Consider the following 19635-nt stretch of genomic DNA (forward strand, 5'->3'; position numbering starts at 1 on the left):
AGACCAAGTGAGTATATCTTTTGGCAGACATATGCAAATCTTGTGAATATGATTGGATTGATATTATTATTCAACGGATCATAAAGAAAGAGCTTGATTGGAGGATTAAACAACATATAAACAATTATGATATTAAACAAAAAATAACATTATAAAATAATAGGGAAAGCCTGCACAGGTAATATTGACCAACAATAGCTTCTTTCTAACTAGACAAGGCCATGTGTGTTGTAGGGCCTCCCAAATATATTTTTCTAATAATTATTTCATCATTTCCCAATTTATTATATAACCATTTCTTCATCCTTCTCATCATACCACCAAAATCCAACCATCAAGAACAGAGAAGAAGTGATTCTCTCAACAACAAAAATAAAATAAAAACTCTCTTTCTCTCTCTGTCTCTCTCTATTTTTTCTTACTTGAACTCATCATTGCAACACAAACTTAAAACTTTGTTTGTGTCTGCTTTCAGACAATGATACCAAGTTACGACCCAAATGATACAGAAGCTGGCCTCAAGCTTCTCGATGATCTGACAACAAATGCAGAGACTATTCAACAACAAGTTCTTCACCAAATACTCTCTCAAAACTCTGGAACTCAATATCTCCGAGCATTTCTCGATGGAGAATCCGACAAGAATCAACAAAGCTTCAAAAACAAAGTCCCTGTGGTGAATTACGACGACATAAAGCCTTTCATTCAACGAATCGCTGATGGAGAATCATATGATATCGTCTCTGCTCAGCCCATCACAGAACTCCTCACTAGGTAAACATAAATTAATTTCCACCAAATTTTACAAAAACTATTTTCGTTTATATATATCTATTTTTGTTAAATATTTTGGTTATATTTCATAATTTCTTTGAGTAAATATTGGATGCAGCTCGGGGACTTCTGCAGGAAAGCCGAAGTTGATGCCTTCTACAGCTGAAGAATTGGATAGGAAGACATTTTTCTACAGCATGCTTGTGCCTATCATGAACAAGTAATAAATGAGTTAATACTTGTTTGTTAATCTACGTAGTTAATTAACCCTTTTCTTCTGTACATTAATATCTCTTAAATTCATTCATCAAAAAAAAAAAAAATTGTTAGTAGACGACAAAAACAAAATTTAAGAAAAAAATCAAAACACAATATAATAATTTTGTCAAAAAAATATAATAATTTTTATCTGGTAACCAGCTCTCTTATTGGGCTTAAAAATTATAGCAAATAAATCGGCTTTTTCTTTGCTACAAAACACCTTGCAGTTACACTCATGTGAGGGCAATCAAAAGAATCATTTAAATTTGTTTTCTTTAGTCAAAAGAATAAAACAGTGAAGAGGAAATTTTTTGCTAATGGATTGTGTTACATATATGAAATTGCAGATATGTGAATGGGCTAGATGAAGGAAAAGGGATGTATCTTCTATTCATAAAACCAGAGATCAAGACTCCTTCAGGTCTAATGGCGCGTCCTGTTTTGACTAGCTACTACAAAAGTCAACATTTTAGGAACAGACCCTTCAACAAGTACAACGTCTACACTAGCCCTGACCAGACCATTCTTTGTCAAGACAGCAAACAGAGCATGTACTGTCAGCTTCTCTGCGGTTTAGTCCAGCGATCTCATGTCCTAAGAGTCGGAGCTGTCTTTGCCTCTGCCTTCCTTCGAGCGGTCAAGTTCTTGGAGGATCATTACAAAGAGCTTTGCGCTGACATTAGAACCGGTACTGTCACTAGCTGGATAACTAACTCATCCTGCAGAGACTCGGTCTTGTCGATCCTTAACGGCCCAAATCAAGAATTGGCTGATGAAATTGAGAGTGAGTGTGCTGAAAAGTCGTGGGAAGGAATCTTGAGGAGGATCTGGCCTAAGGCTAAGTACGTTGAGGTGATTGTGACGGGTTCGATGGCTCAATACATTCCGACACTCGAGTTTTATAGCGGAGGTTTACCGTTGGTTTCAACGATGTATGCTTCCTCTGAGTGTTACTTTGGTATCAACCTCAATCCGTTGTGTGATCCAGCCGATGTTTCCTACACGCTTCTTCCTAACATGGCTTACTTCGAGTTCTTGCCCGTCGACGACAAATCCCACGAAGAGATTCACTTTGCGTCGCATTCCAACACGGATGATGATGATGATGCTCTCAAGGAAGATCTTATTGTTGATCTTGTTAACGTCAAAGTCGGTCAATACTACGAAATTGTCATTACTACATTCACAGGTCAGTGTCTCTCTATACGAACATAATCTAGTATATTATCCTAGGTCTGACGTTGGATTTCTAAAACCGATAGTAACTTGTAACACAAGTAACCTATTAGATATGTTTTTGTCAATAGGTTTATACAGATACAGAGTTGGCGATATCCTAAAAGTGACAGGTTTCCACAACAAAGCGCCTCAATTCCGTTTCGTCCAGCGAAGAAACGTTGTACTAAGCATTGACACCGACAAAACGAGCGAGGAAGATCTACTAAACGCGGTGACACAAGCTAAACTCAACCATCTTCAACACCCTTCAAGCCTCTTGCTCATGGAGTACACAAGCTACGCGGACACGTCATCAATCCCGGGGCATTACGTGCTCTTCTGGGAGCTAAAGCCACGTCACAGTAACGACCCACCAAAGCTAGACGACAAGACAATGGACGATTGTTGCTCTGAGGTTGAGGATTGTTTGGATTACGTCTACAGAAGATGCAGGAACAGAGATAAATCGATTGGACCATTGGAGATAAGGGTGGTGAGTTTGGGCACGTTTGATTCGTTAATGGATTTTTGTGTCTCACAAGGATCATCTTTGAATCAGTATAAGACTCCAAGATGTGTTAAATCTGGAGGAGCTCTTGAGATTCTTGATTCCAGAGTTATTGGGAGGTTCTTCAGTAAGAGAGTTCCTCAATGGGAGCCACTTGGTTTAGATTCTTAGACTTTACTTCTTTTTTTTAATGTATGATTAAAGTCTTGATTTAAGTATAAGAACTTCATTTGTTAAGTTGCTAATTGGTGTTTTTTTTTTTTTTTTAAAGCTTTTGCTCTTTTGTCTCTTTTGTAACAAATTACTTTCAGCAAAGTCCTCTCATTTTGTGAATGTATACTTTTGTGTCTCTTTCTTTATTATTCTTTGTCTCCCTCTCTTTTTCTTTTTAATGGAGCTTTTTCGAAAAGATTAAAAACATTCCGATATTAATTTTCTTTACGGTGCAAATTCGTAACAAACCCTTTACATAAAATCTAGCTCATCTTCCCACAAAAAAAAAAAAATCTAGCTCATCTTTTTTTTTTCCCTTCATAAATCTTTGATATATATATATATATATAGATATCTATATATTAGACTTAAAAAAATATTGAAGAATGACAACAAAATAACAGGAGATCAGTAATATTTTCCGTAGAAATGGTAATATATTCCTAAGAATTTTTTTTTTCTTCTGAATTTATTATTTATTGCAAATTATGAGAACTGTTACATAGACGATTCTACAACGGACAATTCTTTCCGACCCTTATTAGATCCACGACCTCTTTCACCTTCTTCACCTCCTTGATGCTCACTTCCTTCACCTCCTTCTTCATGCTCATCTCCTTCACCTCTTTCTTCATAGACACTTCCTTCTCTGTGTGGAATCCTGACGAACGGCTATAATTGTACATCGCTGGAGATCTCCTACACACTTGCCTCCAATAATCTGCAAATTTATTAATAAATTGCAGTATCTGGGACTCGAACCTTAGACCTCTAGGTGTATAAGCATTAATGAACCTTTAGTCAATCAATGGACCAAGGAGGCTTCCACATATTCCTAAGATTATAAGACTGAAAAAGTATTTTAAAAGATTAACTTTCGAAATTCTCTTTTGCAATATATCTACTTTAGTATAAGACAAAGATGAAATTGAAATGAGGAGATTGAAATAATTGGAGGTGAAGAGAGACGTAAAGATGCACATGAAGATGGTGATGGTTTAATATGCCAGCCAACACACAGCAACATCATTGAGATCCACATTTCTTTCTTACATCATCTTTTTTTTTTTGTGGCATAAATCTCAACTCTCTCTCGTCAACGGTTTCACTAAAAATATAAATTATCCGTGAAGATAATTCATATAAATCATTGTTGATTGTACAAATAAGAAGTTGAATAAAACCACACTAAAAGTTTGTTATGAATTTAATAGAGTCATGCAGAACAATTGTTTAATATGGAAACTATAAAGATTTTCGGAGCAAATTTCTTTGAAGTGTTGACATTTAATATCAATTCTTTGATTTGTTTTCAGCTCAAAGTAGGTTAAACATATTATTAGTAGCAAACCATGTGCCTGAATTGTATTGTAATGTAAACTACAGAATAGAAAAATTTAAGAGTATTCGAACTTCCGGATATCCAAAATATGGAAGATGGATGGATATCGACTAGAAACCGGTAATGTGGCTAATATGCCCACCCACCCCTCATTCAAAGATTCATTGTAAGAAATGAATTTAAAGCATGGTAAAATAAATTCAAGGCATGGTTAATGTGAAAGTAAGTAACCGACAAGAGTTGGATATGATGGATGTGTTGCTATTAGAGTAAATGGGGTAAAAGAGACAGATCTATGACCCCAAATATTAAAGCAAAAGAAAAAAGGGAACACTTTACTGTTCACTTAAGAGAAAAAACGATGAGTTTGCTCTCAACTGTCCTGTCATGTTACTTTCCGTATCGCTCTTCAGAACAAAAACGCTGTCGTTTTCGTCTCGCTACCAACACAAAACCATTGCAACCCCATCTAATCCTGCTGTTTCTTATATATAAAATAAATAAATAAATAAACTGTTCATTGCATGTAAGTCTGGAAATATGAACACGTATTGTCAACTTAATGACAGATTCAAATAATGTATTTTTCTTCGATAAGAATCTATCCACAATAGTTATGATTAGAGAGACCCCGTGGAAATTAGTGTCTGGGATACCAAACTTTATCACCTTGTAGTCCTAACCACACACACTTAGACGTTGCGCATCAACAGTCGTCTATTCGAAAAATAGTTTGTAAACATTTTTATTTCCACATTCGTAAGTCGTAACCGTCTTTTTCTGTAGATAAAAAAAATCTACGTTAATGAAACATCATGGCTAGTTTTAATAGACAATTAGGTAAATAAAGTCACACAACCACCCAAGGTTTTTTTTTAAAAAAACATCTTATATAATTTTTCTATAATCGTGGTTAATCAAAGGAATTATGGGTCGAAACTCATGTCTTCTGGTTATAATTAAATAATCGAATGCAATCAAGTTTTCGGCGAGGCTCGACTACACGTTCTTTTAGAGGGAGGAGTCTAATTCTCACCACTAGCCCAATGCTCACTTGGTTATGCATATAATTAACTCAATCAAGCTTCTTTAGCAACGATAAATCTTATAAAACTAGTAAGAAGATGTCAAATATGACGTTGTTATAATCACATGCAAAATAAAGTACATATGTAACTGTAAGAGTTTTAATAATTAACGAATCGAGGATGGTTATAAATATGAATGGAGCTAGGAGTCATTATAATATATATGCATGTTAATTTTTGGAGTTAAAGCAATAGTATATAATATAATAGACTAATGGTTGAAAGTTTGGCTTGTTGATTGTGATTAGAAATAGAGTCTCATGATAGCCTCGGGATTTAAATTCTGAATTGATAAACCGCAAATGCACGGTATAATGTGTGTGTACTACTACAGGAGTCAAATCCAAAAGTACTAAATTTGTTACAAACTAGATATGCTGAAACACACTAAGCTAAGAAAAAAACTATAAAGAGATAGTTTTAGGGGGGGGTTTATTGAAGTCTTAATGAATATCAAATCATAAACAAATTAAGAAGACAAAGCAATAGGACATGAAACATGCAACTAAAAGTGGAAAGTTCAAAGAAGCAACAAAGTGGAAATGCAAGTAACAAAGACACCATGCAAGCTAAACAAAGAAAATGGTTATATAAACTCTAGAATCTAGATTAAGAAATTGATCTATCGTCTTAAAAGTAGAAAAAAATAAAAATAAATGTGAGCGTGTGTGAGCCGTGTGAGTCAATGTAAAGGGAGAGGCTCGAATAAGGCCACGAGTGCAAGAGGGAACAAAGAGAAACTAATAATTAGAAGGTTAGGGAGAGACTCAAAAAATGAAAAGAAGAGAAAAGATAGAGAGAGAAGAGAGACCCACAAAACAAAACAAAACACACGAGTAGAGATGCAGCATTACACGACTCCTCCTTTTTCCTACGCACGCAATTTGGAGTTCGTCCTCATATTGGTGGTAGGGACTCTCCTTTAACACTTGCTCTTTCCCTTCTCAGTTTTGGTCGCGGATTCATTTCATAAATCTGTCTCTCGCATTCTCTCTCTTATCCAACTTGTCTTGTCTCTATTTCCAAATCTAAAGAAACAAGCTAGTTTTGGTAGAGACTAGAGATTATATGAAAGATTATCTATCTTATATACAATAACTCTTGATCAAAATTTCGCTATTTGTTCATTTGGTTTGTAAAGTATGATACTCAAAAACCTTAGCAATTATTAATTGTTCATAGTTGTCCACATTTTGGTCAAACTTCGCCATGTATCTACATTGGACCGTCCAACTTATGCATATGAGGTATTTTGGATAATTTGTTGAGGTATTTTGGATAATTTGTAGTCATATTAATTAATGACAAAACTCCTAAAAGATTGAGACGGAAAGCAACAAGACTGAAGAGAGAGATAGAGAGTGTGATCATAATATTAGTCTTAAGTAGTGGACCATATTAGTCGTACTCTGTACACCGCATTTAACACCCCACTCGTGTGTCCTGTCTTTCAATTGCTTGTCCCGATTCACGTTCAAAGACAAAACCTTATTCCTAATTTCACGCTCTTTGTTTGCAAACTTAACAAGTCTTTCTTAGCATTTTCCTATTTCCAATCCGGAGACCCGCAAATATCACAATCATTGTTGGCCCAAAAACACGCAAAAATTGACTGATTTTGCCACATGAATAACATGGACTACCAAGGAAAGAGACCTATATACGTTTTATTGCATGCAGGATCATGCGTCTTAATTGAGATTAGTTTTAACCATGGTCACTTTCCTCCAAGCATGGCTAATAACATTGGCTAGAGGAACGAAAAATCAGTAGGTTTTACTGGGAAGTGACTTCATCCGCCGGTTGAGTTCATTGCTGGAGTAACAAGACTTTACCCTTGTACTTCTTATGGATCATAACTTTAGACATATCAATACCGCAGTACACGCCGGGACATGTCTCCTCAGTAAAAAGCAACTCACAACTAGGGAAATTTTGCGGACAGCCTGGCTCGGTTCTGGATAGGACGGCCCGAGCTGGACCATATTTCATTTAGTCACAATTACCCCGTTTAAGTCTAAGCCTGCCTTTTTTTCATTGCACTTTCCAGGTAAGATGGGGGCCAATACGTGGTCAGACACAAACAGGACCATACTAAATCCTAAAACTCAAGCCTAAATAAGGACCGGCCTAATCACTGCAGGAAATAATTGAGCTGGGCCAGGTTGGCCCATCACAACACACAAGGGCAAAATATCAAGAATAAAAAAACCAGGGGATAATCAGACCTTAATGATGAATGAAATCAAGGCCACATCCGGGTCCGACTGAACCAGGTTGCTCCATTACCACAGTCAAAAGATGGGGTGCAACCAGCTCTCAATCAGGGAATCGTAAACCATGGTTTTTGCACATGGAGATTTTATGGCATTTGTGTAGTCATTTATAAATCGCGATCAAGGCTACTAATCACAATCTACAAACTGTTTATAGTAGCATCTCTCCTCAGTGGTATATAGTAGAATCTATGGATACAAGATATTTACCTAATCTTGAAGATGCTTAAAACATTCCACTATCATTCAAGAGTCTTACCCCAACTTTCCTTGCTCGAGTTTTTTAACTGTAGCCTTCTTCTCATTTTCAGAAAGAGACATGAACGTGAAAACAGATTTATCTCCGATATCATCCTTCAAAAACAAAACCAGATTAAAGATTATTAGTGAAATTTTGATACTTTCATAAATAGCAAGACCTCTATGAAAGCTTGTACATGGCTTATATTCAGCGAGGAACAGTGTACCTTTATAGGCTGAGTAAATTTTCTTCCAGCAAATACTAAAAAGAGCGCCATCCACGTTCCTAGCAACACCAGTTTTACCTCATCATTCATCACACCGCTCTGCAAATTTAATATATCAATTTAGTTTCAAATACCAACATCATCAATTGTAGGAAATGTGAAACTTTCTCTTTAGAGAAGAGATACAGCAGATTATTCACTAATGTGGCCTTATGATAAGTTCTTATTTGATCTCAGAAGTCTAGTCCAATGTAACTAAAGCAGGATATCTTAATCAAACAAGATACTTTACCAAATGCCCAAGAAGAACTGAAGGTATGATGAATGTAAGAAGGCCAGCTTCTAGCTTTCCGTAGCAGAGTCCTGCAGACAGAAATACAAATCAAGAACATCGGTACGGTTAAAAAAATCAGTAAAAAGCATTTGATCCTCAATATGCAGAAGCAAGAAATATACACCTTCTTTAAAAACAAGCCCAGTGAGAGCTGCAAAAAGGGGACCAACAAACCAAACAGCGGACGGATGATCAACGACATAATGAACCAAGTTATCACCAGCTGGTCTTGCAAGGGCTGCGTAAGTAGCTAAAGAACCAACAAAACCAAGTGCCCATAAAGCTTGAAGAGTCCTCTTAATCTCAGTAACATATATATGAATTAGAAACAGAGAAAGCCCCAAACCACTAGCACCAACAAAGTAAAACAAATCATGGTTTTGCTTGATTGTTTCACTTAACCAAGAGTCTCCTGGTAAAAATGCAGCAGAAGAAGCAGCTACAAAAGATGCAGCAGCAGTCACTAGCCCTGATCTGTACAAAATAACCTGAAAAACAAAAGAGTAATCACCAAAAACTTGCATCGAACCGTCTCTACTAATCAGGCTTAACTACAAGATTGGCCTAAAACTATAAAAAGGATTCAACTTTGAGGAACCCAAGTGTTGAATGAATCGTAAGGAGAGAAGAGAAGAGACCTCTTTGACATCGGCTTGGTCGATGGTCCAGGGACCGTAAACACCTTTGTAAACGGTTCCATCGACGGCTCCTTGCGAACTATTGCTCACAGCCCTAACGTTAACCCTTCCTCTTCTCACCCCAACTCTCGCCGTTAAACACGCCGGCGATTTGTTGAGAGTAACCGGCGGTGTGATGAGTGTCGTTGTCGATAACAAACGCGAGGCCATTAGTCACAAATTGAATTCACAGAGGTCGTACCGGTTTAGTCTGGCATAGCTTGATAGTGTGAGCAGATTGACAGAGGTATCAAAACGCAGTCGTTTTTGGCTATGACGTGGTTCGGTTGAATTGGTTGAAAATAATCTGTGGTTATTATCATTTCATCGTCATGGACAAAATTCAACAGTAAAGCTAAAGATATATCTTATGGAAAAGAGATACTTTTGGTTCAGTAATCTTTGATTATCCACAAAAATGATTGTAATCTCATTGAAGGTTTAACCAACAAAAAAGTAGTAAGATCCACAAATAGGTATTACAAAATTTACTAATTTAGAGACTAGACTATGGCTGATATAGAGTGATTGTAAAATCTATGTGTTGTATAATTTGTCAGATTTTACGCCTCATCTTTCTGACAATGCAAAAGCCATGTTGTTAGCTTGATTTGATTCGACTAATCTCTAAGACTCTAGCACAAGTATACTTATTGTTAAGATCACACTATCTTGATTCTAGTACCAGTAAAGAATGTTAATAATCTTGAAGGATATGACATACCTCTGTAATGTAAAAGTTGAGCATAAGAGTCTGAGTAACACTCGAAAAACTCGCAAAAGGCAAGATATCAAAATGAAGCGTTGGTGTTGAATCTCTGTTTCTTTTTTTTTACATAAAAACACAGGGTTTTACATACAAAAGGACCTTGCAGATGGTAAAGACGATTCATCGCAGAACCAAAATCACAATTGCGAGAAGATACGAGTAACATTGTAAAGAGGGAAATATCATCATCATTCTAAAGAAACGCAAACCTCATTCAATCTCTATCTGTTGAGGAGATTCTTCATCATTTGAAACCATCCCATCTGCATCCACTTCCTCTTCTGTGATACCGGAGGCTTCAACTGTGCGCGTCACCCAATCCTTGAGCGGCTCTTCGTTTAGATCAAGTCTTAGCAATCCAGCAAACATACCACCCAAAAATGCAATTGGCTCCTACAAACAACCACATTGCAACAGGGCATCGAATATTAAAACACACAATGTAACACTTATCAAATTTGAAAACAGACCTAAGGATGTACATATACATTTAAAAAAAAAAAAAAAAGCCTCCAAGATTGATCAACAAACCACATAAATGGTTCAATTGCTATTTGGAACAATTCATCCTAAACAGAGATTACATGATTTTGTCATCAGATACATAAATTTCACTAATTGGTTTTCCAGGAAGATAATAGTACCTTGAGAGCCTCGGAGAGAATGGGTTCTTGAGGGAGATTGAAACAAGATGATTTCGAAATTAGGGTTCTTCGACGAGTCGGATAAAACTGAGGACGAGACAAAAGTTCACAGCTTTTGACTCCGGCGGAGAACTGAATTGTGACCCACAAAAGAGAATTGTTAAAAGATTGTAATTAGATAATCAAAATCAGAAGACGCAGAAGGAAGACGGACCTGGTGATGGTGAAGCTGAGAGACGACGACAAGCGAGGAGGACGGAGGACAAGTACAGGTTAAGACGAAACCCATCGCTTCCTTCTTCTTCTTCCTTCTATCTCTCAAGACTGAACCAAAACCACAGTGATTTTGGAAAACCAGAAAAACAAACTAAAATTGTGGATTATCCGACGCGGTCCGTATCTAACATGAATTAGCCGAAATTTTCCGAATAAGCTGAAGATTAATTGAATTATTTGGTTAGGTTAGTACTGAGTAGTGTATAACATAAAAGTAGAAAAGTCCTGTAATACACAAAGTCTTTCAACTCTGTAAAAAAGGTAGGCCATTCTTCGGGGTTAGAAGTCATCTCTAAAATATCCGAATAATCCATCAGAATGAGGATGCTTGTCATGGGGAGCGCTAATAAGCTCTTCATGGTCCACAAGAAAATCTCCAGTTCCGCATGAAGAGGGGAAAGGCTTATGCGCGAGCCTTTTAGTCCCAAATGCACCAATCTTAATCCATTGTAAACAATACATCTATGACCACTCCTAGCCTCCGCCCCATACCAGGATCTATCAATATAGGTCTATCCGCTGGGATTGGCAACACTTGCAATGTATGGTTCGACTCGGCTTGGGTATCCTGAGGTGGTACACAGAAATTCTCAAAATTCTAGAGTATCCTGAGGTGGTACACAGAAATTCTCAAAATTCTTCCGATTACGCGCCTTCCAAATATACAACATAATCCATGGAAATACTCTTACCCTCTCTTCATCCGCACCCGCTTCTTTTCCCCGCCAATACAAGTAATCTAGATTATTGTATAGTGAGGGTGAGGGGAACAAGGCTGGGGAAGATGGGATGTTGGAGAAGGCCCAGACTTGTCTGGCAGGAGGACATTCAAAGATCAAGTGATTGATCGTTTCTTCTTCTGCACCACATCTTGAACATCCTTTATCTCTACCAATATGACGATAAAATAGTCGTTGACACGAAGCCAAACAACCAGTCACACATTGCCACACGAAGTGTTTTAATTTTCGTGTAGTTTTTAATTTTCAAGCTTGCGCCTTTAGTGTCGTAACAATAGGTACATGAGAAGGGTGGTCACAAGCAGGACGAGAAATATATCTCGCTGCCTCATATCCAGATTTGACGGTATAATTACCAGACTTTGTCTTTGTCCAACAATATCCATCGCTCGAGACATTAAGGCTCGGTTTGATCTCCAATATTAGGGTAATTTCTTCTGGAGGAAATAATTCCCGAAGTCGGTACAACTTCCATTGTTTAGTCCCAAAGTCGATCAAAGTGTTGACGTACACCAAAGGGTCTCTTTCCAACATTAGTCCCTTTGGTGGGCGGGCCGGTGAATCTAGAATCCAAGGATCGGTCCAAATGCAGGTTCCAAACCCCGAACCAATAGTCTTCTGGATACCATATTTAAGCACGTCTTTGACAGCTAGCATGCTCCTCCAACCATACAACGGTCGGTTCGAGACAGTTATTTCTAATGGGCTAGAATAGCGAAAATAACGTCCTTTAAGGACCCGACGGAGGAGGGATTCAGGGAATCGTAGTAATCTCCATAATTGCTTCGCCAGAAGTGCGAGATTAAAATATCAGCTGAAAGCAGTAGCTATATCTAAGCTCGGTTGAAAACAAACTCGCTTCAGAAGGCTGGAGGTAATCTAAGATTTTCCAAGGATCTAAATCATAATCTTCCATCTGAGAGTTGAGTACATATTTGGTCCCAAGCTATCCAATGTATTCCTCGATTCTCCGCTTTATCACTCCACCAGAAATTGGCAATCGCACTAGTAAGTTTGGAACAAATTGCTTTTGGCAATAAGAAACACGACATTACATATGTCGGAAGATGTTGAGCTTGTGATTTAATTATAATTTCTTTTCCACCTTTAGAAAGGAATTTTGATGACCACAAGTTCAAAATAATATCTAGTGGATCTGATAGTTAATTGGTTACACTCAATCTGATTTTAGTTGAATATATCTCAATGTACCAATGTCGACCAATAACATACAGTTTCAAAATCTCAAGAGAGACTCATGTACTAAGCGTAAATAAATATATATTTTAATTTTAAAAGTCTACCAAGCATCAAGCGAGGACGTGAAGATCCAAAGTTTTTGGTGAGATTTGTGGTTTTCTCAACATTAAAACAATTTCTCATTTAAAGAAAAACCGGTAAATAGATTAAGATTTAATTGGTAAAAACTTAGATTTAGCGGCTTTGATTTATATTTTTTACGTTTTTTTCAAACTTGTCTTCTTCTTTTAGATTATTGGCCTTTTTCGTTTTAGTGTCGTGCGATACGCCGATACCTTTCCGTGACACTCAAAATAATACTCCCTCCGTATTTTAATAAGTGTCGTTTTAGAATTTTTACTTTTTTGAATTAGATGTCGTTTTCAAATTTCTATGCAAAATTTTTTACTTTTTAATGTTTTATGATGTCATAAAACATTAAAAAGTAAAAAATTTTGCATAGAAATTTGAAAACGACATCTAATTTTTTAAAAAAGAAAATCCTAAAACGATACTTATTAAAATACGGAGGGAGTATTACTTTTCAATTTATTAATGACACATCTCTTGAAAAACCTAAAGTATAGCAACGCAGGTGCCGGTTAAATGAGACGCTGGATAAAATAGCGACGTTAATTATTATGAACAAAAACTGCAACAATTGAGGAAGAGGAAAAAGCAGCGGCAACTAAGGGGAAAGAAACCAGCGCCATTGGTGTATTTTCTTATCGTCGAAACGTGTTGTGTGACACCTAAAAGAACAGAACCATTGTCTCCGAAAATTTCAACATTTTAGAGATATTTATGTTTTCTGCTAATGTATGTAATTTTTTTTTTTTTTAATAATCAGATAACAAAAAGAGAAGTAATTAATTTTAAATTCAATGATATATTAGATTAAAACTCGAAGACGAACCGAGACCTATATCATATGTAAATCCTCTATATTAGATTATCATATTTATATGATGTATCTCTTGTTTACTTTTTTTTCTTGGATAATGAACATGTTCAAGTTCATGCGACTAATCATAAAAGCATTGGAATAGTCATATGAGACGTCACAAAATTAATTAAGCAAACGATGAAAAATAGTTTTCTTTAGCAAAGTTTCTATAAACTATAATATAGATATAAATTGCTACCTTTTTAGTCCTCGTGAAATCATGTAAATAATTAAATAACGAGTAACTCATGATTAAACGAAATGAAAATAATCATTTGGATCCGAGAGATTGCGAGGCTTGCAATCATGAGTATTGTAAAGCATGTGATTAGCCCATCATTTGATCAAGTGGTACATATATATTCAAGGATAAATCGATCTAAACATAAATGAATCCGAAAAGAGTTAAGAAGTTTACTCTTCCTTGTTTTTGATTAAAAGGGTTCTTTACTTGGATATATATTGAGAAAAAAATAAGAGGATATACTTATACGAAACAATTACTATAGTAGCTCTTGCTTTCTTACTGTTTTCATATTATGGTGAACTCAAGTATTGGTAACATATTATAGTAGCTCTTGATTTGCTGCTACGTATGGTTGCTTATGTCGTTATTTAAATTGATGACGAATGAATTTTACTGGTAAAAACGTCCCAAACCTAACACTTGCTAATTTGGATATGTGCACATGTTTTCCCAACCTGTCATTAAATCAACGTACAAATTTGTCATCCAAGAATCTAGTCGTTGAATTAGCCAGTGATATACTTGTTGTTCATTAGCATTGACTTGAGTTTACGCCGGAACTATTGGTGGTATGTGTGCACGTATTTGTCATGTTTATTTCCTTTCTATTAGAGAGAGAATACAGTAAGTTTTTTTTATCTAAACAAAAGAAACTTTAAGTAGATTGGGAAAGCTTTGTATAATCAACGTTCATAATTGAAAGCCAAAACGTCTTAGTTACAACTACAAGTGATCATAAGTAGGCGCAAAGAATCTCACGCCCCTACAAATAATAGCAGGCCTAAAAGAAAATAAATAAAAAATTCCATTGCAGATTGGTTCATAGTCCTACATGATTCACTAGGGCCAATCCTAAAAGCTACTAACTCATTTCACTTTCACTTATGATTAGATGGTGATGATCATCTGATTTTGCACATTTCCATGTGACCCACTTTTTTGTATCTTTAAAAATTCCCCAAAGGAACCTTTAGAATAAAAGAGAGGGTCCCTACACAAACACATAGTGAAGGTGATCTCGTCTATTTAAACACATCCATATTCATTGTTCAAACATAACCAAATTTATCTCTCTATCATTTCACATATTGAGGGTTTGAAAAACTATATATATTAATTAACTATGGAGTTCAATGGTAATTTGAATGCCGGTTCTTCCTCTAGATCAAAAAAGAGTCATAGGCAAAAGCAGCAACAACCGCAACCGCAACCACACCAACATATTGAAGAAATAAAGTATGTAGGGGTGAGGAGGAGGCCATGGGGAAGATACGCAGCTGAAATAAGAAACCCGACTACGAAAGAGAGGTATTGGCTAGGTACTTTTGACACAGCCGAAGAAGCTGCATTGGCCTATGATAGAGCTGCACGGTCCATAAGAGGCTTGACTGCTCGAACCAACTTTGTCTACTCCGATATGCCTCGTGGCTCCTCAGTAACTTCATTTGTCTCTCCTGATGAATCCCAACGTTTCATTTCCGAGATATTCAACCCTCCAAGCCAACTAGAAATTATTAACAGCAGCAACAACAACAATCTCTCTTCATCGACCAACAACCAAAACCAGAACTCTATTGAGTTCTCATACAATGGGTGGCCTCAGGAGGCTGAATGTGGTTATCAATCTATAACCAGTAATGCTGAGCACTGTAATCATGAGCTTCCACCTCTTCCTCCCAGTACTTGTTTTGGAGCTGAACTGAGGATTCCGGAGACCGATAGCTATTGGAATGTTGCGCATGCAAGCATAGACACGTTTGCCTTCGAGTTTGATGGCTTTGTGGATCAAAACAGTCTTGGTCAGAGTGGAACAGAAGGGTTTAATTCTTTATCCTCCACATTCTTCTACCAATAACAGTCATGAGTTGTCCAAGTGTGTCTTTGTTCTTTGGTATTTCTTTTGTTTTCACTGTCCTTTTCGCCTTTATAATGGACTGGAATGAGAGATATCAAGTGTCTCTCTCTCGCTTGTAGCGTTTATGTTTCTCTGAAATTTTATCAAATGTTTTGTTATTGTTGCTTACCAAATGCAAGACTCTCTTGATCAGTACTTGTAAACTCTGTGTAGCGCATACGATTGTGATTGCTTCAAAGTCTCTTTTAATTTGTTTCGGTCCATATACCTTTTGGTGATATTGATTTTAGGCGTAACTGGCTAACTAGCACAATTAAGGTTTTTCAACTAGATAACTAGTATCGGAGGAAAAAAAATACCATAAATTAAAGAGTACCACATTCTTAAGTTTTGCTTTAAACATACCATCACTAATTTTTTTTCCAATAAATACCATAAATTAATGGATAGATCCGATGCCAAGTTGATGCTTCATGGGTAAGTGATGGTAATACCTCTGGTCTTGGTTTCGTGCTCGACGCTCCATCAGGACGGCTTCTTGGATCAAGAGGTAAAACACGATTGCTTTCCCCGCTTCATGCTGAACTAGAGACCCTTTTATGGGCTATGGATTGCACGGATGTGGTAAAAGTCACTTTGAAACGGATTGCACGGATGTGGTAAAAGTCATAGAGGAAGAAGACCCGTGGCCAGTCTTATAAACAGAAATTGAGTCCTTTAATCCATGCGTAATCGTTTTAGATGTTTTTCGATTTTCAATATTTCTAGAAACTTGAATATCCGAGCCGACACCCTTGCGAAAGGTGCTTGATCTCGTGATGCTATATTTTTCCATGTAAGTTATCAGGTTCCGGAGTGGTTGGCTATCGATGCCAACATTTTCGAACCAGCTTAATAATATATGGAGTCTTTTGCCGTAAAAAAAAAAATATATGTAATCAATAATTAGGTTATTTAAAATAAATACTTTGATATAATTGTTCCAAAAAGTTTTTTAGACGGCTATATGTCCAAATATTAGTGACCACGAGTATAGCGAATTTACAGCCGTTTGGATGGTGGAACACATTACATTAAACAATACTGGGCGTTTTATTCTTGAAGACCATATATAGCTACGACGAGTTCTGTAACATTTCCATTAAAAGTTTTGAAACACTGAAGTGAATATATAGATGACTATCAACAGTTGAAATATACGTCCAAGGAGAGACTATCTTTGAGTCTATAGCTACAGAAAACAGCGTGGTTATACTGCACGCAACTCTCGTGACATATTCATCGGTACATGTTAGCAGTTCTACCTACCACGTCCATAATTTTTTTTCCTGTTTTAAAATACATGTAGTAAACTGAAGTTGCAAAGTTTCTTTCAAGGCATTTATCAATGAAGTTCAGTCGTATAATTTTTAATGAATAGGGTGGTATAACAACCAAATTAAAATAATCATATTCATGTTTTAACTTTTCGTTAAAAAAGCGTACGTTATCAAACAACACAACTATATATCAATTATTATGGTTGGTCTTTTGTGATCGAAAAAACTAAAACACACAATTCAAAGAAAAAAACAGAATGGATGAGAAGGAGATCCCAAAGAACCTGGAGAGAGACGACGAAGAATACGTAAGTTTGATCTCTTCACTTCCTTCAGATATAGATTTCGTTGGCCGAGAGCTGTTCAAGTACCAAGAATCTTGGTACGGCAACAAAATGTTGCAAGCAATAATCAATTTCCAACGAGGTTTCGAGCCACAAGACACGGACATAATCATTGCTTCGTTCCCCAAAGCCGGCACTACTTGGCTCAAAGCTCTCACTGTAGCCCTCCTTGAGAGATCCAAACACTCTTCTGATGCTCATCCTCTTCGACTTGATAATCCTCATAACCTAGTACCATTCTTCGAGCTCGATCTGTACGCCAAAAGCTCGAAACCAGATATGACCAATTTCTCATCAACCCCGAGGGTATTCGCGACTCATGTGCCGCTCCACACGCTGCAAGAAGCTCTCAAGAACTCTTCTTGTAAGATTGTGTACGTGTGGAGGAACGTGAAAGATGTTTTGGTGTCTTATTGGTATTTCAAGTCTGCACTGATGAAGGTAGAAGCAGAGAGAAGCTTGTTGGAGTCAATGTTCGAATCGTTTTGCAGAGGAGTTAGCTATGGCGGACCATTCTGGGAACATGTCTTGAGCTATTGGAGAGGAAGCTTGGAAGAATCCCAGAATGTGCTTTTCTTGAAGTACGAGGATTTGAAAACAGAACCTCGTGTGCAGCTTAAGAGACTTGCCGAGTTTTTGGACTGTCCTTTTACGGTGGAAGAAGAAGAGAACGGATCAGTGGAAGAGATCTTGGAACTTTGTTCATTGCGTAACTTGAAGAATTTGGAGATCAACAAAATCGGGATAACGTCAAGAGGAGTCGATCACAAGAATTTTTTCCGTAAAGGGGAAGTCGGTGACTCGAAGAATTATCTGACTCCTGAAATGGAGAAGAGGATTGACATGATCACCGAGGATAAATTTGGAGGTTCGGGTTTGAAATTATGAGTTATGTATGTGTGGTTTGTGCTCGTTTTTATGTTCCTTGATTTATGCTGAACCTATGCTTGCTTTCATGTTCATTGTTTCTTTTCTTGATTTGTGATTCATGATGTCTATCTTTTGTTACTACTTTGGTGTCGAATTCGGTTTGATTTAATTAAGAACAGTGATGTGAAACCAAAACGAATAGCATTTGCAGTTGAACATTTGATGGTAGAATATATTACATGTCACATTTCTTGGGCGTTTTAATTATTAAGACCATTATATGACTACAATGATTTCTTTCGCATTCCACTAAAAAGATAGATATATATATATACACACTGCAGTAATGGTGATGTGCCTTTAGTCAAGTGGTTAAGTCCATTTGACTCCGCCTTCCCACCGGAGTTCGGCTCCACTAAGTCGCGTTATCCCGCATAGTAGAGATTGGCTATGGATCGGGCCTTGTCGATCCAAAGATATCAAAAAAAAAATATACACTACAAGAATATGAAGCATTTATAGCTTATGATTATAGCAATTAACGTTGTTTTGCTATGATTGACATACACGTTAATGTTATAGTGTTTGGTAATTTTAAAACGCTATACTCTATGACTCGGAGAAATTAAAGGACGCGGGTTAATGTTTTTGGATTTAGGTTTAATATTCGATAGCACTATTTTAGATTAAACGCTATATAAGCTAGTAGCGCGTAATAAATTAAAAAGTGCCCGCCTGTTAAAAAAAAATTGTGGGAAAAAACGAAACAAAAAATAAAACACACAAAATTTGCCTAAGAGCATTAGCAGTCGCACAATCAGGTGGGTGTGAGTCTTAGGGTGTAGATATTAAAAAAACGAAAAAATTGTCTCTCTCTTCACACCCGGGTGTAAGTTTACACTCGGGTGTAACACTTTTTCTCTCTATCTCTCTCTTTCTTTCTCTTTCTCTTTTCTCTTTTGCTTTAAATTATAATACTAAAAAAATACTTACACCCACACAAACACATTTGCCACTGCTAATGGTCTAAGGCATAGAGACTCTTCGTCATCTCTTTCCAGTTCTCGATTCTTCATCTCTCTCTGTTCTCTCTCTGTTCTCGAGTCTCCATCTCTGTCCCTTTGTGTACTTGCTCAATTTTTCAGTCCCTTGACTCTCCATCCCTGTCCCTTTGTGTCATCGTTCTTGCTCGACTCTACATCTCTTTGTTACTCGACTCCCCGTTTCT

The 19635-nt window shown here is 36.8% G+C and overlaps 5 protein-coding genes across 5 annotated transcripts; 3 read left to right on the plus strand and 2 right to left on the minus strand.

Moving 5' to 3' along the window:
• The first annotated feature begins 120 nt into the window (after nucleotides 1–120).
• Nucleotides 121–3123, plus strand: LOC9329567 (indole-3-acetic acid-amido synthetase GH3.17). Its single transcript, XM_021014713.1, has 4 exons — nucleotides 121–774; nucleotides 893–994; nucleotides 1383–2224; nucleotides 2343–3123. Exons 1-4 carry the CDS (start codon nucleotides 479–481, stop codon nucleotides 2930–2932), a joined length of 1830 nt encoding a protein of 609 aa, XP_020870372.1. The 5' UTR covers nucleotides 121–478; the 3' UTR covers nucleotides 2933–3123.
• Nucleotides 3124–7764: 4641 nt separating this feature from the next.
• LOC9326824 lies at nucleotides 7765–9971 on the minus strand. Its single transcript, XM_021013121.1, has 6 exons — nucleotides 9883–9971; nucleotides 9120–9465; nucleotides 8606–8969; nucleotides 8440–8510; nucleotides 8148–8246; nucleotides 7765–8034 (listed from the first exon to the last, which is right to left on the minus strand). The coding sequence occupies exons 2-6, from the start codon at nucleotides 9327–9329 to the stop codon at nucleotides 7936–7938; spliced, it is 843 nt and encodes a 280-aa protein (XP_020868780.1). The 5' UTR covers nucleotides 9330–9465; nucleotides 9883–9971; the 3' UTR covers nucleotides 7765–7935.
• On the minus strand, nucleotides 9963–10998 carry LOC9329568 (UPF0426 protein At1g28150, chloroplastic). The gene is made up of 3 exons (XM_021013122.1): nucleotides 10786–10998; nucleotides 10572–10703; nucleotides 9963–10320 (listed from the first exon to the last, which is right to left on the minus strand). Exons 1-3 carry the CDS (start codon nucleotides 10858–10860, stop codon nucleotides 10138–10140), a joined length of 390 nt encoding a protein of 129 aa, XP_020868781.1. The 5' UTR covers nucleotides 10861–10998; the 3' UTR covers nucleotides 9963–10137.
• A 3061-nt stretch (nucleotides 10999–14059) lies between these two features.
• LOC9329569 (ethylene-responsive transcription factor ERF087) lies at nucleotides 14060–16676 on the plus strand. Its single transcript, XM_021014205.1, has one exon. It carries the CDS (start codon nucleotides 15143–15145, stop codon nucleotides 15872–15874), a length of 732 nt encoding a protein of 243 aa, XP_020869864.1. The 5' UTR covers nucleotides 14060–15142; the 3' UTR covers nucleotides 15875–16676.
• Nucleotides 16677–17329: 653 nt separating this feature from the next.
• LOC9326825 (cytosolic sulfotransferase 7) lies at nucleotides 17330–18640 on the plus strand. The gene has a single exon (XM_002890717.2). The coding sequence runs from the start codon at nucleotides 17451–17453 to the stop codon at nucleotides 18423–18425; it is 975 nt and encodes a 324-aa protein (XP_002890763.1). The 5' UTR covers nucleotides 17330–17450; the 3' UTR covers nucleotides 18426–18640.
• The last annotated feature ends 995 nt before the right edge of the window (nucleotides 18641–19635 follow it).

The sequence above is a fragment of the Arabidopsis lyrata genome (genome assembly GCF_000004255.2).
Source record: "Arabidopsis lyrata subsp. lyrata unplaced genomic scaffold ARALYscaffold_1, whole genome shotgun sequence".
NCBI lineage: Eukaryota > Viridiplantae > Streptophyta > Magnoliopsida > Brassicales > Brassicaceae > Arabidopsis > Arabidopsis lyrata.

What these genes read in the sequence shown, in the direction of transcription:
- LOC9326824 (XM_021013121.1), bottom strand. Translation starts at nt 9,329, where the DNA reads ATGGCCTCGCGTTTGTTATCGACAACGACACTCATCACACCGCCGGTT. An exon ending in ACCAAGCCGATGTCAAAGAG is followed by an intron (nt 8,970 to 9,119) that starts GTCTCTTCTCTT and finishes TTTGTTTTTCAG; the next exon opens with GTTATTTTGTACAGATCAGG. An exon ending in TGGGCTTGTTTTTAAAGAAG is followed by an intron (nt 8,511 to 8,605) that starts GTGTATATTTCT and finishes TTCTGTCTGCAG; the next exon opens with GACTCTGCTACGGAAAGCTA.
- LOC9329567 (XM_021014713.1), top strand. Translation starts at nt 479, where the DNA reads ATGATACCAAGTTACGACCCAAATGATACAGAAGCTGGCCTCAAGCTT. An exon ending in CTTGTGCCTATCATGAACAA is followed by an intron (nt 995 to 1,382) that starts GTAATAAATGAG and finishes ATGAAATTGCAG; the next exon opens with ATATGTGAATGGGCTAGATG. An exon ending in TGTCATTACTACATTCACAG is followed by an intron (nt 2,225 to 2,342) that starts GTCAGTGTCTCT and finishes TTTTGTCAATAG; the next exon opens with GTTTATACAGATACAGAGTT.
- LOC9326825 (XM_002890717.2), top strand. Translation starts at nt 17,451, where the DNA reads ATGGATGAGAAGGAGATCCCAAAGAACCTGGAGAGAGACGACGAAGAA.
- LOC9329568 (XM_021013122.1), bottom strand. Translation starts at nt 10,860, where the DNA reads ATGGGTTTCGTCTTAACCTGTACTTGTCCTCCGTCCTCCTCGCTTGTC. An exon ending in CTCAGCTTCACCATCACCAG is followed by an intron (nt 10,704 to 10,785) that starts GTCCGTCTTCCT and finishes GTCACAATTCAG; the next exon opens with TTCTCCGCCGGAGTCAAAAG. An exon ending in TTCTCTCCGAGGCTCTCAAG is followed by an intron (nt 10,321 to 10,571) that starts GTACTATTATCT and finishes GGTTGTTTGTAG; the next exon opens with GAGCCAATTGCATTTTTGGG.
- LOC9329569 (XM_021014205.1), top strand. Translation starts at nt 15,143, where the DNA reads ATGGAGTTCAATGGTAATTTGAATGCCGGTTCTTCCTCTAGATCAAAA.